The sequence below is a fragment of the Empidonax traillii genome, unplaced genomic scaffold, assembly GCF_003031625.1.
Source record: "Empidonax traillii isolate 1590-97213 ecotype Southwest subspecies unplaced genomic scaffold, ASM303162v1 scaffold135:size1941959, whole genome shotgun sequence".
Taxonomy (NCBI): domain Eukaryota; kingdom Metazoa; phylum Chordata; class Aves; order Passeriformes; family Tyrannidae; genus Empidonax; species Empidonax traillii.
Window position 1 is genome coordinate 1,023,453 of NW_020955328.1, and position 14,020 is coordinate 1,037,472.

Sequence of the window (14,020 nt, forward strand, 5' to 3'; positions counted from 1 at the left end):
ACTCTTGTGTTCCCTGCAGAGCCTTGAGCTCACTCTCCTCTCAGACTGGCACTTAAAAAATGTGTTGTATTTGTGTGTGTTGCAGCTGCTTTGGTGCTGATGTAGGAAGGACTGGAGCCCAGGTGACTTGCCTAAACCTGGCCAAGTCTCCTGAGAGACTCCTTGTTGTGGTGGGAATTGTAGGCTCTGCTCAGTGGGCTGAGGCACTCTGAAATTAGGCTTGAGTTTAAAGTTTCAAAGGAGTTTGGTGTCAAACTTGCACTGACTTGGATTTCAGTAGGAGCTGGGTGTCTATTTTTGTCTTGCAGCAGTAGGGTTGCAGACCAAGATCCCCTTGTATTTTTATTTTGTTTGACTTCGAAAACACCACCTGTGATCCTCTATACAGTTACTGGTATGGAGCACATGAAATTTTAATTAGCTTGGGTAAAGGGAAGGGAAGTTCTGGTAATTGATTTAATATATAAATGCCCCTCTGCTTTCTTTGGTTTACGTGCTGGAAAGATTGTATTAGAAATTTTCCTATTACAGGCGAGATTTAAATGCGTTTTTAGGAGTTTCTTGAAATCAAAAAGTAAAGTGCCTCTAAACTATTTAGATGAAAAGTACTATTGATGTTTTACTATTTCAGATAAAAGTAGATGATATCATTATTATTTTTGTTATTTTTATTATTATCTTGATGGAACCAGTCAGTGACTGCTGAAAAGTGAAGAAAGGAGCATTAGTGCTGTGTATCCAGACTGATCAGACTGTGCTGGTGTCGCCGTGGTCGTGGGAGATCACGAGAATTTTCCGTGGCCGGGGCTCCCACCTTTGCTTTCTCTGGACCTAATATTCTCTGTACTTTCTGCTCACTTATCTCTAATTCCTAAAAGTCTGCAGGCAGATTCCTTGTGCTTCAGAGAGAAACCCCTGACCCGTGGTAGCAGCGAGTGGTTGAGTCTCCACGGGCTGACTTATCCCAAAGGCCAGGTTTGGTATCTCAGCTCAGACCCTGCTGTCAGCAGGAGGATTTCTATGCTCACCTGATCAGAGATTTTGGCCCTTCCTTCTTTCTACCTCTGTCTCTTGTGCACTTCATTTCTGCTTTTCTCCTCTGCGTTCTTTTGCGCTTCTTAACGAAACAATGAAAGATGAAACCCCCTGGACCTCTCCAGAGAGCTCCGTACGAGAGAGCGGTGCTGATATTAATTGCTGCTGATATTAATACCTGCTCCACCTGGGAGAGGCTTTTGGTGCTGGGAGTGATCCCGGTGCTCCCCCAGTATTTTACAGTGAGCGCTGCAAAGCGTCTTTATTCAGTTTGACTGTTGCTATTATGTGGCGAGGCATTCAATAAAAGTTGTGATTTATGAGATGTGTGTGGCCGTTGTTGTTTTTTGCTCTGTCATCTATCAGGGAGAGAAAAGCCAGGCCTGATAATTCTTGGCACATAGCTTTTTCAGTTAAGAATGTCAGCTGTCAGGCTGTCAAGAGAAGTTATTTCTCTGGGTTTTTTTTAAATAGGCAGAGATCCTGCTTCGTACTGTGCTGGGTTGATAAGGGAGTGCTTTCTGTAGTGCTGAAAAGTGTGTCCCATGGTAAGGCCCTTGGTGTGTGCCCACTTAAACTTCAGTGCTTTGTGTTTTCAGTGTGTGACAGCACTTGATTGCTTAATATACAAATGCATTCACTTTCTTTTTTTTTTTTTTGCAGCTTTTATGTGGGTTTTTTCCCTCCCTTTCTCTCTTCCTGAAAGGAATGTGTTTTTTTCCCCCCTTCTCTGTGACTAGGTATTTAAAAAGTGCTCTTTTGCAAAATATGTGCACATTAGATAATCTGGTGTTGCATAAAAGCTCTTTCATATTTTGGGGGCTTCATGCATGTGTAAGACAGGCCTAATTGAAGACAGAGGCTCTTTGTCATGAATGTGAATATAAGGATGGAGAACCGAGGGTAAGAATTATGTTAAATACCAGGGTGATGTGTTTTTTTTCTTCTTCCCTTATTAGTTATTTGCAAAAATGTATCAAAAAGTCATTTTGATGCAGTGCACAATAGTATCACAAACTTGTGCTTTGCATCCTAAGTGCCTGGTTAGAGCACAGTTAGAGGCTGAAATCATTCCTCAATTAGTCCCTGGAGTCCTGTATAAGTCTTTAACTCTCAGTGTGTGGTCTGTGATTTATCAGTGGATGAATGATTGCTGAACTGCAGCTGAATGGAGAACCTCAAATTTTCCAACCTGCAACCCCTTGGCTTCCTCCTCCCCCCTTCTTCCTGGAGAGGATCCATGAAAACCTTTGGCATGGCTGGCAGCGTGTTTGCCTTCAGGGCAGAGCTTTGGAGCTGGGAAGACTGGCAGACTGTGGGTCATAAGAGTGGGGAGCAATCACTGGGAACAAGAGGCAGGAGAGGTGTCAAGTGGCCATAAAGCTCTTGGGTATTGGGATTTGGTCCTGGCTTGCAGCTGTTGGGGACCTCCTTGTTTTGCTGATGTCAGTCTTAATTAGTTAGGGGTATGAGACTGAAGAAGAGGGGTGGGTTGTTAACCTGGGTGAGCTGTTTTGCTGTGTGGCTTAGAGATGCCCCTGTGGTTTGTAGGTTATTTATTACAAATGTTTGAGTGGTCCTTAGCCTCATGTCCAGTCTTAAATTAAAGTTTCCGGCGTCCTTACAGACCTTGTGATTCTTGAGAGGAACAAAATCTCCCCCTCCCTGCGGATAGCCAGGCGGGGTGTTCAGTTTGGGTGCAGTGGGGACTTGGAGCTGAGGTGGGTTTGTCTAGTGCCAGCAGCACCTCTGCCTCGTGACAGGTGCCCTGCTGGCAGGTGCTGCTGCTTTGCTGCGGGCACTGCACCCGCTGCTGCTGCGGGACAGAGGGTGAGCTCCAGTGGCAGGAGCTCTGTCCCCGCTATCAGGCAGGAGGCAGATGTTAAGGGCCTTCACATTTGGCTTGAGTCTCACTACACAAGTGGCTGTTCGTGGGAGGTTGTCCCAGCTTTTCATGTCCTGCCAGACCTGGAAATTCAGTCATCTCGGTGACTTGGCCTTTTTATGTGACATTTTTGGCAGTGTTGTAATGATGTAGGTACTTTAAAGTCTGTAAGTGTATTGAGCTGTGGTAGGCTTTGATACTGGCAGAGTTCTTGTGCTGGGAAGATTGGGAAGGAGTGTATTTCCAGCCAAACGCTTATTTTCAGTAACATCATTATTATTAGAGACCTGTTGGTATTGTACAGATCAGGTACGAGAGTCCCTTCATCGTAGCTGGCATTGCCCTGTGAGCCAGTACAACACCTGCACAGCTCAGCACAACTGGGAAGAGGAAACCTCAGCCCCTCTGCTCATCCTTCAGTCATAGGAGGCGAAACCAGTGACCAAAATGCCACAGTTCAGTGATTCCTTTGAACTCTGTGGGTCTTGCAACCCTAGGGAGAAAAAGAAATTACAGGACTGTCAACATGACACCGATTTTCTTTTAATCCACTGTCTGTGCTAAACGTTGTGAGTGCAGAAACACCTGTGGTTTTGATGTGGTTTGCAGGGAGTTCCTGATCTTACCAGAGAGGGGGAGAACACATCTCTGAAGGGAGACCCGCTGGGGTCGGGCAGGCTCAGAGCCAGTGGCACTGCCTGGTGAAGTGCTCAGGTCACTGGCACTCTTGGCCAAGGGAAAGCAGGGAGTCTGAGCTCTGCTGTGCTGGCTCTGCTGCCCCCACTTCCATTCATGCATTTCTTTTCCCCCTCTGGCTCACTTTGAACAGGGAGCTGTGATGGGGCATCCAGAGGACGAGTTGTACTGTGTTTGCAGGCTGGTTGGTAGCACAGAGCCTGGCACTGGCCTTGCTGTGCCTGCTGGGGGGCTGAGGGTGGGACAGGCTTGGGTTTCCTCCTGCTCTGGTCAGCCCCTGAGCTGCTGCAGGGAACCAGCTGCTGGCAGCCCCAGCCTGGTGGTGTGCAGTGCTGGGTGCCCTGGCACAGCCCAGTGTGGGGAAGGAGCACGAGAGTTGGCCTGTTGTGGTGGGCAGAAGTCCAGCTGAGCCCGTCAGGGTGTTGCTCAGAGGTGGTTTCCTCGTCGCATGGTGTGTTCTGCGATGGACAAACACACCCCTTCTCACAGAACGGCCTGCCAAGCGCTGGGGTTTACAGTGTTAACAGCTTTAAATACATTCCTCCTGGAGATAACTGATTCATTAGGCTCCTGCCCTTCTGAAGGCAAAGCTAGTCACAATCAACAAACAAAGCAGCGTGAGGCAGTTGTCATTGTGGGTAATAAATCCTTCAGTGGTGGGCACCACTGGCTGATGGGCTTGGAGAGTGAAACTCCTGTCAGTAGAAGTGTGTCTTCAGCCTGAGCTGGTGACATCTGTGGTGACCTCCCTGAATGTAACGTGACACGCCCACGATGCTGTTTGTGTACCCAGGTGTGTGGTGGAGGGGGATGATGGGTTTGGGTTTGGCAAGAGGCAGCTGTGCCATCCTCTCTCCTTCCCTGTTGCTGGTGTTGGTGGGTGAGTGGGCAGCACGTTGGGCTGTGCTGCACGTGGTGGTTTCATTGTGTGTCTGCACACCTTGGCCTGGGCAGGACATGCAGGTGTAGAAAGCAGTGACTTGTGTGCTTTAGAGAGCAGCAGGAGGGCCCCTGTGTCGTGATGCAGCTCCTCCTTCAGCCTGGTGTCCCTTCCTGGCTCTTGGTCTTGATGGTGCATGGCTGAGAAACGAGCCCTCCAAGTTTTGGTCAGTAGATACTGTTGTTCCCTGGTGGCATCTTTGTTTGAATAAACAATTGTTCCCAGACCTGTTGGCGTGGTTTCCAGCACTGGGGAGATATTTCTTGCTGGGTTTGTAAAAATGATCTAAATGGATCCGACATCCTGGCCATAAAACATCTGTAACATTACACATTTAGTTATGTTACTGGAGACTTGAGTTCATTTTGATGGGTAGTATTTTATCTGCTACTTTTCCCCTCCTGAAAGCAAAGCTTTCTGTAGAGGAGGATTTATAGAAATGTATTTCTAGCACAAAAAAAAGTCATGCACATTAAGATGTTGGAGTAAAGGAGAAATAATGTCTTTTTTTGGAGACCTTGGCTGATTTATCTCTTGCTTGGTAGTTTGATATGACCTTCCTGGCTAGGAACAATATTTTTTCATTCTTCCTTTAATAACAATAATGGCAGTAACAATGTCTTGCACTATTCCAGCATCTTCAAATCAGACTTTCAGCAGGTTAGGCATTTAATGAGTGAAACCTCACAGGCTCCATTGAGCTGTGGGGATACATTTTTGCTCTTCTTTTCGTGGAAATCAAGGCACATGGCACTCGATTGTGCAACGTACTCAACCTAATGAGGCTTCCCCAAACGCTGCGAGTTCAAATGTGTGCGTAAATGCTGAGCCCTGCAGTCTCCAGCTGAGCTTCTCCCAAGACTCTTTGATACATCAGTCCTGTGGAGACTAAAATGACTTGCCCTGTGGTCAATAAGTGAGTAAACATCACACGAGGGAGACAGGCTCTTGTAGCTGTGAGGTGCTGCCTTTCTTTGGAGACAGTGTGGATGTTTCCTCTTGCCTTGCTCCCACTCTGTGTTCCTGGTGCAGCTCCTCAGGGGCTCCTTTATTCCTACTCAAGGGTTATTTGATCTGCTTTGGAGCGACACCGATGTTGCTTTAATAATGGCTGGTGGGTTCCCTCCTTGGCGAGGGAGACATCTCCCCTCTGTGAACTGAAGGCAGGAGCTCTGCGGTCCCTGTGAGTCACCAACCCGTGTGGGGGGGAGGAGGATAAAAGCAGGCAGGGCATTTCATAAAGCTGTGGAAGTGTTTCAGCAGCAGTGACAGGCAGATGTGGGCATCCTGCAAGGTGCCAGTGGCCTCTCACCCTCGTGAAAAGCCCGGCATTGCATCCACACTGGCTTGACTCAGCAGACGAACTAAAACCTGCTCATCAGTAACTGATTGCCATGTGTATTATGTAGATGAAATTAATCAAGGCTAAGGGTTAAAGTTTCCATTTGTTCTTTTCAGAGAAATCATCTGGAGTATGTTGGGAAGGAGGTAAATTGCTTTACTCATTTCTCATCCCTTCCTATGAATTTTTCTTGTTTTAGCAGAACATTATCTAGAATCTTTAACAGAGAGCTCTCATCACTGATTTGACAGGGTTATCGTGAAAAATTAATTGATACTGACTTAGAAGCATTTAAATTATGTCGTGCTTTCTGCAATGTAGAGGCAATAAACTTTTCTTTGGACTGACCTTAGTGTTTGGAGGAAGAATTTATAAACTCTTACAGAATGTGCACTCCTCTTCATCACTGGGTTGGACTGTGCTGTTGGATTTTGCTGTACACTGGCTTAAACCTCCAAATGCATTTCTTCCTTCTCCTTTTGGTAGGTGCACGCTCAGAGCAGGGTTCCTTGACCTTAAACCATTCTGCTTTTGGGCACGGTGACAGAGCAAGCTGTCACACCTGATGCTGCCAGGTATGACAGCAGTGTCCCCTGACTTAGGGAGGTGGTTGTGGAGCAGCCAGAGAAGGAAAGTGCTCGTTTTTGCCCGTGGGACAGGAGCACAGCCGTGGCTGCCCTGCCCTGCACGGTGTGTGCAGCAGCAGCACTCGCTGATGGACGAGGCCTGGCCAGGACCTGTGCTCTGGCTTCTGGCTGACAGCCCTGATGGGGCAGTGGGGCTTGATGGGCTGGGCAGCCCTCTGGTTAGCAGGGACTTGGGATGTATTTTGGGAAGCTGTTTAGCTTGGTTCCCCACTTTGACCCACTTTGTTCCACCCTACTGCAAATGGACCTTGAATGCGCCCTTGGAAACCGGGTCTGTCACAGCTGTGGGCCTTGTTGGAGGGCACAAGTTTTCTGGTTGTGTTTTGGATATGGGATGCGATGTTTCTTTGCAGAAGGTGGTATCACACAGATGAGGAATTGATGAAGGTGGTAATGGTCAGTTAATGTGTGTTCCCATCAAGCATTGCTGCCGTGGCTTCGAGAGCGAGGTCCCTGGGCAGAATGCCATCTCTTCCTCCCTCCCTCTCCTTCTCTCTCTCTCTCTGCTTGCACAAGGTGAAGTTTTGCCAGTAGCCTGTAGATTTAGGACCAGAGGCTTAATTGCTTCCCACTGGGACCTTTGTCCCTCATTACATGGGGCATTGCAAAATTCCCCCCCACCAGTCACATTGGGCAGTGCTCTCCATTTGTGGCCCTGAGATGTATTAATTTAAAAATAATTATCTTCATTTAAACTTCTTAATGCAGTTTTTAAGCACTGCTGAACAGCAATCAGGCAGGCATGTTGGGTAAGTTGTCTGTGCTCAGTGAAGATTTAGAGTTACCTTCCTGCTGCACGGTGCACGAGGAGCTGAAGCAACCAGGGGGATTTAAATAGATTTTCTCTGCTGCCCTCCCCTTGCCTGGGCTTCTGTAACCCGTAAAAGAGTTAACTGGAGCACGGGACGGGAGCAGCCCTCAGGGATGTGATAGAACTTGTTATAGTGAGGCTGTGGGGCCAGGAGCTATTCCTGGGCTCTGGAGGGGGGAATGCTGGCTCTGGTGAATTTTACTGGATCTTTTGATATGAAACTTGAAGCCAGGTTTTACTCCAAAAAACAAAACTGCTGAGCTCTCGCAGCTGGGGCTGATTTTCAGCAGATTGGATCTCCCATGCAGGGAGCTCTGAGTGGTGGTGCAAGTGAAGGTGTGGCTGTGCCTGCAGAGCTTGGAGGAGGTGGATGGGCTGCTCCTGCCTGGACAACAGACTCTCCTGTTGGGGAGGGTCCCTTGCTGGGGCTGGCTGTGTCCTGGGACAGCCTGTGCCAGCTGCCACTGCTGAGCTGGACCTGTGCTGGGTGGCGAGGGGCCGGTCCTCCCGGGGGCAGTGGGAGTCAAATCCGGGAAGATGACCAGGAGGGGTCTGCTGGCCCCTGGCCAGGTTTGCTTGTGAAAATGCAAGGATGGCTTTGGCAATCGCTGCCAATTCAGTCTGTCTTACAAAAATCACTTTGTGTGTCCTGCCTCCTGCTGATGCCACAGTCGCTGAGGGAGGGGAATGAACACCGGCCAAACCCTGACCCTCCCAGCGCTGACAGCAGAACCCCAGACAGCAAAAACTGGGAATACAACAGGGACCAAGTTAACAGTTTGGTTTCTGAATGGGTTGGGAGAACACAACCCATCTGTATTTTCCCAGAAATCGGGGAAACTGCTCTACCCCACCAGGAATCCGTGCCGGTTGTTTGGATTAAAGAGCTCTTTCATTCCCACATACCTTCTATAGCTGGAGCAGCTCTCACAGGATGACATGAGCTTACACAGGGGTCAGGCACAAGGTATTTGCACCGTTTAAGTCTTGCTGAAATCCTATTTTGAATCCTTAAGCGTGCTGTTCGTGGCACGTAAAGCCGCGCTGCCTTTGCACGGGATTGGGTTGCTCTTGCTGTTGTGGAGCTTGGGAGTGCAGTGTTTGCTCCCTGATGGAACACGGTGCTCACATGCACGTCCATCACTTGAGAACCTCACAGAAATACCGGGCAAGGGGGTGGTTCTGGGGTATTCTCCTAATGGGTGAACTGGGAAAGGTTGGAAGCTTCCACTAAACATTGCCACCTTCACCATGTCTTCACATTTCAGCTGAGGTTTTAATAGCTTTTTGGAACTTCCTATGAGGATCCCAGAGGCAAAAAAAAACCCAAAAACAACAGACCCAAACCTGGAGAATTCTTATGGTTTGTAATCTGCCAAAGAAGCCTGGCAGTTCAGTTAAACAAGATCACTTCCCCTGTTACATGAGTTATTGTTGGTTTTAATTAGAAGTAATGCTGTAGTTTGAATGTACAGCACAGTGGGGTATAAAATGCAGTTCAGCACAGATACGAAAGATGATTTTTCTAATTATAAACCTATTTAGAAGGTGGATACACTAGAAATGATGAAATGCCAAGCTGCAGATGAGGTGAGCAGGCTGGAATACGCATGCGCCCACGCACCCACGCTGTCAGAGGAGAGAAGAGGAGAGTGCTCTGGAAAACAGTTATAGATGCATAATTAGTTTAATCTGAAATTAATGCTAATTTCAGCAATTTGTGATGCAGATTCACTATTAGTACTCTAGTCCACTTCCACCACACTGGGAAATTGAGGATGCAAAGTCTTGATGAATTCCTCACCGGAGTGTGCTAGAGCTGAGTTCAGGCACAGGTTTCCAGGGTGCTCTTTGAGCCCTGTGTGTTGGTTTGCTTTAACTCTGTGTCTCTGCCTCCTGCTTTGGGATTTTACGTGGATTTGGGGATTGTCAGTGGATTTTACTTTGCGATAACACACGCTCTGCGCTGTCTGGGTGTCAGCCCTCATCCTTTCCAGCATCACCATCCCTGCCTCCTGAGCAGGAGCTCTGCACTGTAAAACTGGGGGGGAACACAGCAAAAAAAGGCTGCATAAGGAATGGTTGGGAAATGACACTTAAAACCGTTACCCTGAAGTCAAATATGTAACTTCTTTGTTAAACTTGACTCATCTAGACAGAGCAGTGGCTACTTGTTACTTCAGATTTTGAAATTCTGGGAATTGTGCAAAATATTTAATGAGCCTAAAATCCCCTTTGTTCATTGTTGATAGTAGTGATAGTAAGACAGTTTCAGTGGGGAAAGGAAAACCACAGGGAGGCGAAGAGCAGTGCTGTGTGTGAGGGATGTTTGTGGACTCGGAGCTGGAGGCTCTGGCTCTGAAAAACCCCATTCCTTTGTTTCCCCGGGGTTTGTTGGGTTTAGCTCGTGTGTATTGATGTGTTCGGGTGGGACAGGACTTTTGTTCCCAGAGACTGCATCTGCAGCCTGTTGTTAGGGGAGATGTACCTGATCCATCCCAAAGTGATGTAATTCCAACCTTAACCTTGCGAAAGCAGCGTAAACTCTGCTGACTTGCCGGGGAAAGCGCGGGAGGTTTTTCCTGCTCCTGCACCACCTGAAGTGTTTGCTCAGTTTCAGAACACAAAGGCGATTATATTTTTCAAAGCCGAGGCAATAAATGGAGTGTAACCTTGAATGCCTCCTCGCAGGAGCAGTCACATGTGTTTTGATGAACTCCCCACCAACGCCGTGTACAAACAGCAGTTCTGCTGCGCTCACAATTAACGGGCCTCGCATCTGCCTCTCCTTCCGCAGCGAGAGAGAGACACCTTCAGTACACAGACCCTCCAAACCCAGCCAGAGCCCTGCAGGAGCAGGGATGGGTGCATGGCACTGCAGAGGAACACCCAAGGCACGAAGCTGGAGGTGGTGTGGTTTCGGAGTGACCCAGACCTCAGGGAGTCATTCAGGAATCGTGGATTTGTGATTGATTCACACAAATCACTTCCTGTTACCAAACCCTGCTGTTCCATCCCAGGAAAGGGCAGGTGGAGCTGCTGGTGGAGGGTGTGAACCCACCAGTGCTGCAGTGACTCCCTTGCTGGTTTTGGGGGGGGGTGTGTATGTCCCTGTTGTGAGTAACCTCCAGAAAGCAGATTCTGAGTTTACTCACAGGAGAAGATAAAGATCCTCAGTGACTTCCACTGGAGGAACTTCAGACTGGGGATTTTGTTTGGGGCTTTTTGTTACAATAATAAGAAAATAATGATAATGAGTGGTTTTCTTCAATATATACATAAATGCTTTTATAGAATTGTAGGGTTTTTTTGCTAAATATATGCTGATTTATTTGCTGAGCCAAATGAGTGTTTTGATTTAAAAAACCCTTTAATTTTAGAGAGCAGCTAAAGTTACCAGTGCCTGTGGTCACTGGTGCCTCTGACTGTCATCTGTAATGTTTACACCAAGGCTACTTCATTAAATGTACTTTAACCCTTTGTTTTTCCTCCTGAAAAAACAAGCACAGATCTGTGGTGGAGAGAATATCATGTCGGGTAGTGAGAACATCAGTCCCTGGGCTGAACCAGAAGGCTTTACTGGAACCCTGTTTCCTGCAGAGGGTCCTCAGTGAGGAACAAGCTGCCCTCACAGCCATTGGCAATGGGAGATTTTGGCCCTTTCTAGTTAATATGGGTTTTCTCAGCGTTAATGTTGCATGTGCCTGGTCCTGGCAATTTTTGAGATGCTTTAAAAGAGCATATTTTTAGCGTAAAACTGTGCCAGGGGAGGTTCAGGTTGGGCATCAGGAAGAATTTCTTCCTGGGAAGGGTGGTTGGGCTTCGGAAGGGGCTGCCCAGGGAGGTGCTGGAGTCAGGCAATGCCCAAGGAAGGCTTGGCAGTGGCACTCGGGGCTCTGGGCTGGGGGACACGGTGGGGATGGGGCACAGGTTGGACTCCATGGTCTGGGAGGTCTTTTCCAACCTCAGTGATTCTGGGATCCTGTGAAAATCTGGGTTACTGGTGACCAGTGGCTGACACAGGAGGGGTCCCTGCCGGATGAAGATCCAGGAGTGAGTGATGACATTTTTTTCCAGTGTCTTTGGGATGTCCCATCCTGTTTGGCCGGTGTGTTTGCCAGCCCTTGGCTGGGAGCCCTCAGGCTGCTCCGATCCCGGGGCTGTGTCCAGGCAGTGGCTGCTCTTGAGGCACGTCGGGCTCAGAGGAACCGCTCGGGCTGTGTATTTTCTGTTCCTGTGCTGGGGGGAAGGTGGTAACAAAGCAATTGAACTGTCTCTTCAGGGAAACGTAGATTGTAAAAGCAGACTTAATTTTGTGCTTCACTTTGGTACCAAAGAGCTGATTTCTGAAACCATTTCCCAGCTCGCAACACATCTCTAGGCATTAAAATGTTGTGAATTTGCTTGTCATTACCAATATTTTCTTTGACTGAAGCTATTGAAACAAAGTGGTCTTTTTTTTTTTTTTCTTTAACCTTCAATCTTGCTTCTAAAAGCAGTAGCTCTCTTTTTCCTTCTTTCTTGGTCAAATATAAAAATGATGATAATTTCAAATACTGCTTTAGAATAATTGCTTTCCTCCCTCTTTTGTATAACAACAGAAGCTTGGCCTGATCTTAAATCAGATGCTGGCAGGCAGAGGGCTCTTGACAGCCCTGCAAAATCCTTTAGTTACAAGTCGGCTTTCGCCAATTCTTTATTTGTAAATGACAATTTTCTACAGAAAAATATATGCTTGGGCTTCAATTTCGGAGCCCTAGATTGCAGCCAGGAAAAAATAATTGAATTTTTACACAGTTTTTTCTTTCTTTCTTTCTTTTTCTTCCTAACTTGAAAAAGAGAAAAAAATAAAGTGGAGCTCTGTAAGGCCGATGGAGGGGAATGTCTGGTTAATGTGCATGGCCGTGGGGATGGGAGTGATAGTTGATTTGTTCTGTGCAGGGAGGACGTGGGGCTGCTCCGGGCTGTGGGAGGGGGACAGGGGGCAGGGTGGTGGTGTGTGTGGGGCTGGGCTGTGGGAGGGGGACAGGGTGGTGGTGTGTGTGGGGCCGTGGGTCCCCGTGTAACACCTCCCTTCTCTGGCTGCTGCTCAGCCAGGCAGGCTCTGGCCCTGCATCGTGCAGCATTTTTCCCTCCAGTCTCAGGAAGTTGGCTGCTCTACCCAGTTTCCAGAGCAAACAAATTTAAGCATTTGAATGCATGAATTTTATTTTGGCGCGTTTGGTTTCCTGAGTTAACGTGCAGTGTTGACTCAAACACCTTTGTGTGGTGGGTTGGCTGCTCCTGGGATGGTGGGGGCCCTTTGGAGTGTGCTGACAGCATTGTCCTGGGTCTGCCGTGACGTGGGGTGGCCCACAGGGATCAGGTGGTTTGGGATCAGCCCACCAAACACACCAACTTGCCCTGCCATCGTTGGGGTTTGTGTCCACGGGCTGATCCTGCCCATCTTGGAGGGCTGCAGGTTGTGGATGGTGGATTGTTGGATGGTGTGTTCTCCGAAGGGAATCCAGCACCATCCCTTTGCCTCGTGTGGACCACAGTGGGGTGCACAGGGGTCAGCAGAGGAGCTGGGTGCTCAGCTGGGGTCTGGGGAACGCAGGGGTTTCTGCAGGAGCTAATCCAGCCCTGATGGGTGGTGACACTGTGAGCTGAAGTGTGGGCTGTGGCAGCTGGAGATGCTGCATCGGCAGCTCGGGCTGTCTTTCATCATTTGATTATTTTTAAAGTAACTGTGCAAGTTCCTTTTAAACTGACCCATGGAAACTTAATAACACATCCCTTCGATTTGATGTAATTGCCTTTTGTCTGCCAAAGAGAATTCACCCTGTCTGTAGGAAGAGGAGGGGGAAAGGCACGGTGCTTTTGAGACAGTAGCTATGAAGATATGACACTTGGACTCCTTTTTCACTTATATTTGCATTGAGAAACACAATAAAAATCATTTATTAAAAAAAAATATCCGGGGGCTAGAGTTGTTATTGAGAGCCTTTACTCAGCCATCTCAAATAAAAACAAAACAAGACAAAGAGAAAGAAGTATCTAATCAAATCGAATCGAAATTGCTTTTGTAAAGAAATATTCTCATTATCTGGGTTAGGGATGGGATCTGAAGAATATTTCTTTTTTCCACATATTGTTTGAAATGATCTGGTTAAACCATGTGCTTGTCTTATAATTTCTTACAGATGGTCACAAGAACAAAGAAAATATTTGTAGGTGGATTATCGGCTAATACAGTAGTGGAAGACGTGAAGCAATACTTCGAACAGTTTGGCAAGGTAAGTTCTGCCCTGGTGAGCACTACACAGCTCCTCCTTTCCTTTCCTTTTTAAAGTGTGTTTTAAAGAAGTGCAGTGAAGGCTGGGCTCAGAGGAGGGCCACAGTTTTTGCCTTCCCGTGTCATCTCTCGAAGCCTCTGGAATTCCTCTTCTGTTCATTGTGTGTGTTTGTGCTCAGCATTCCAGTAAAGGGAAAAAGCATCGTTGAGAGGTGAATCTGTGTCTGTTCAGGAAGAATCTGACCCTTAGCTGAATGATTATACAGTTGTCTTCTCCTTAAAATCAGCCTTCTGTTTACCTTGATTGCAGTGGCAAAAGGGGCAGATAGATGGATTGGGGAGCTCATTAAGTTGTGAAAATGCCTGAAGGAGCCACGTGAAAAGCAA

At 47.6% G+C, this 14,020-nt stretch overlaps 1 protein-coding gene across 12 annotated transcripts in view; it reads left to right on the forward strand.

Annotated features, from left to right (window-relative positions):
- MSI2 (musashi RNA binding protein 2) overlaps positions 1–14,020 on the forward strand; it is a 219,493-nt gene that overhangs the window by 61,948 nt on the left and 143,525 nt on the right. For all 12 annotated transcript variants that reach the window (XR_003571231.1, XR_003571233.1, XR_003571234.1 and 9 more), the window contains exon 6: positions 13,542–13,634. Coding sequence is in view for 8 of the 12 variants with exons in the window: in XM_027883871.1 (XP_027739672.1) it covers positions 13,542–13,634 (93 nt within the window). In the remaining 4 variants the exon portion in view is untranslated. The remainder of the gene's footprint in view (positions 1–13,541; positions 13,635–14,020) is intronic.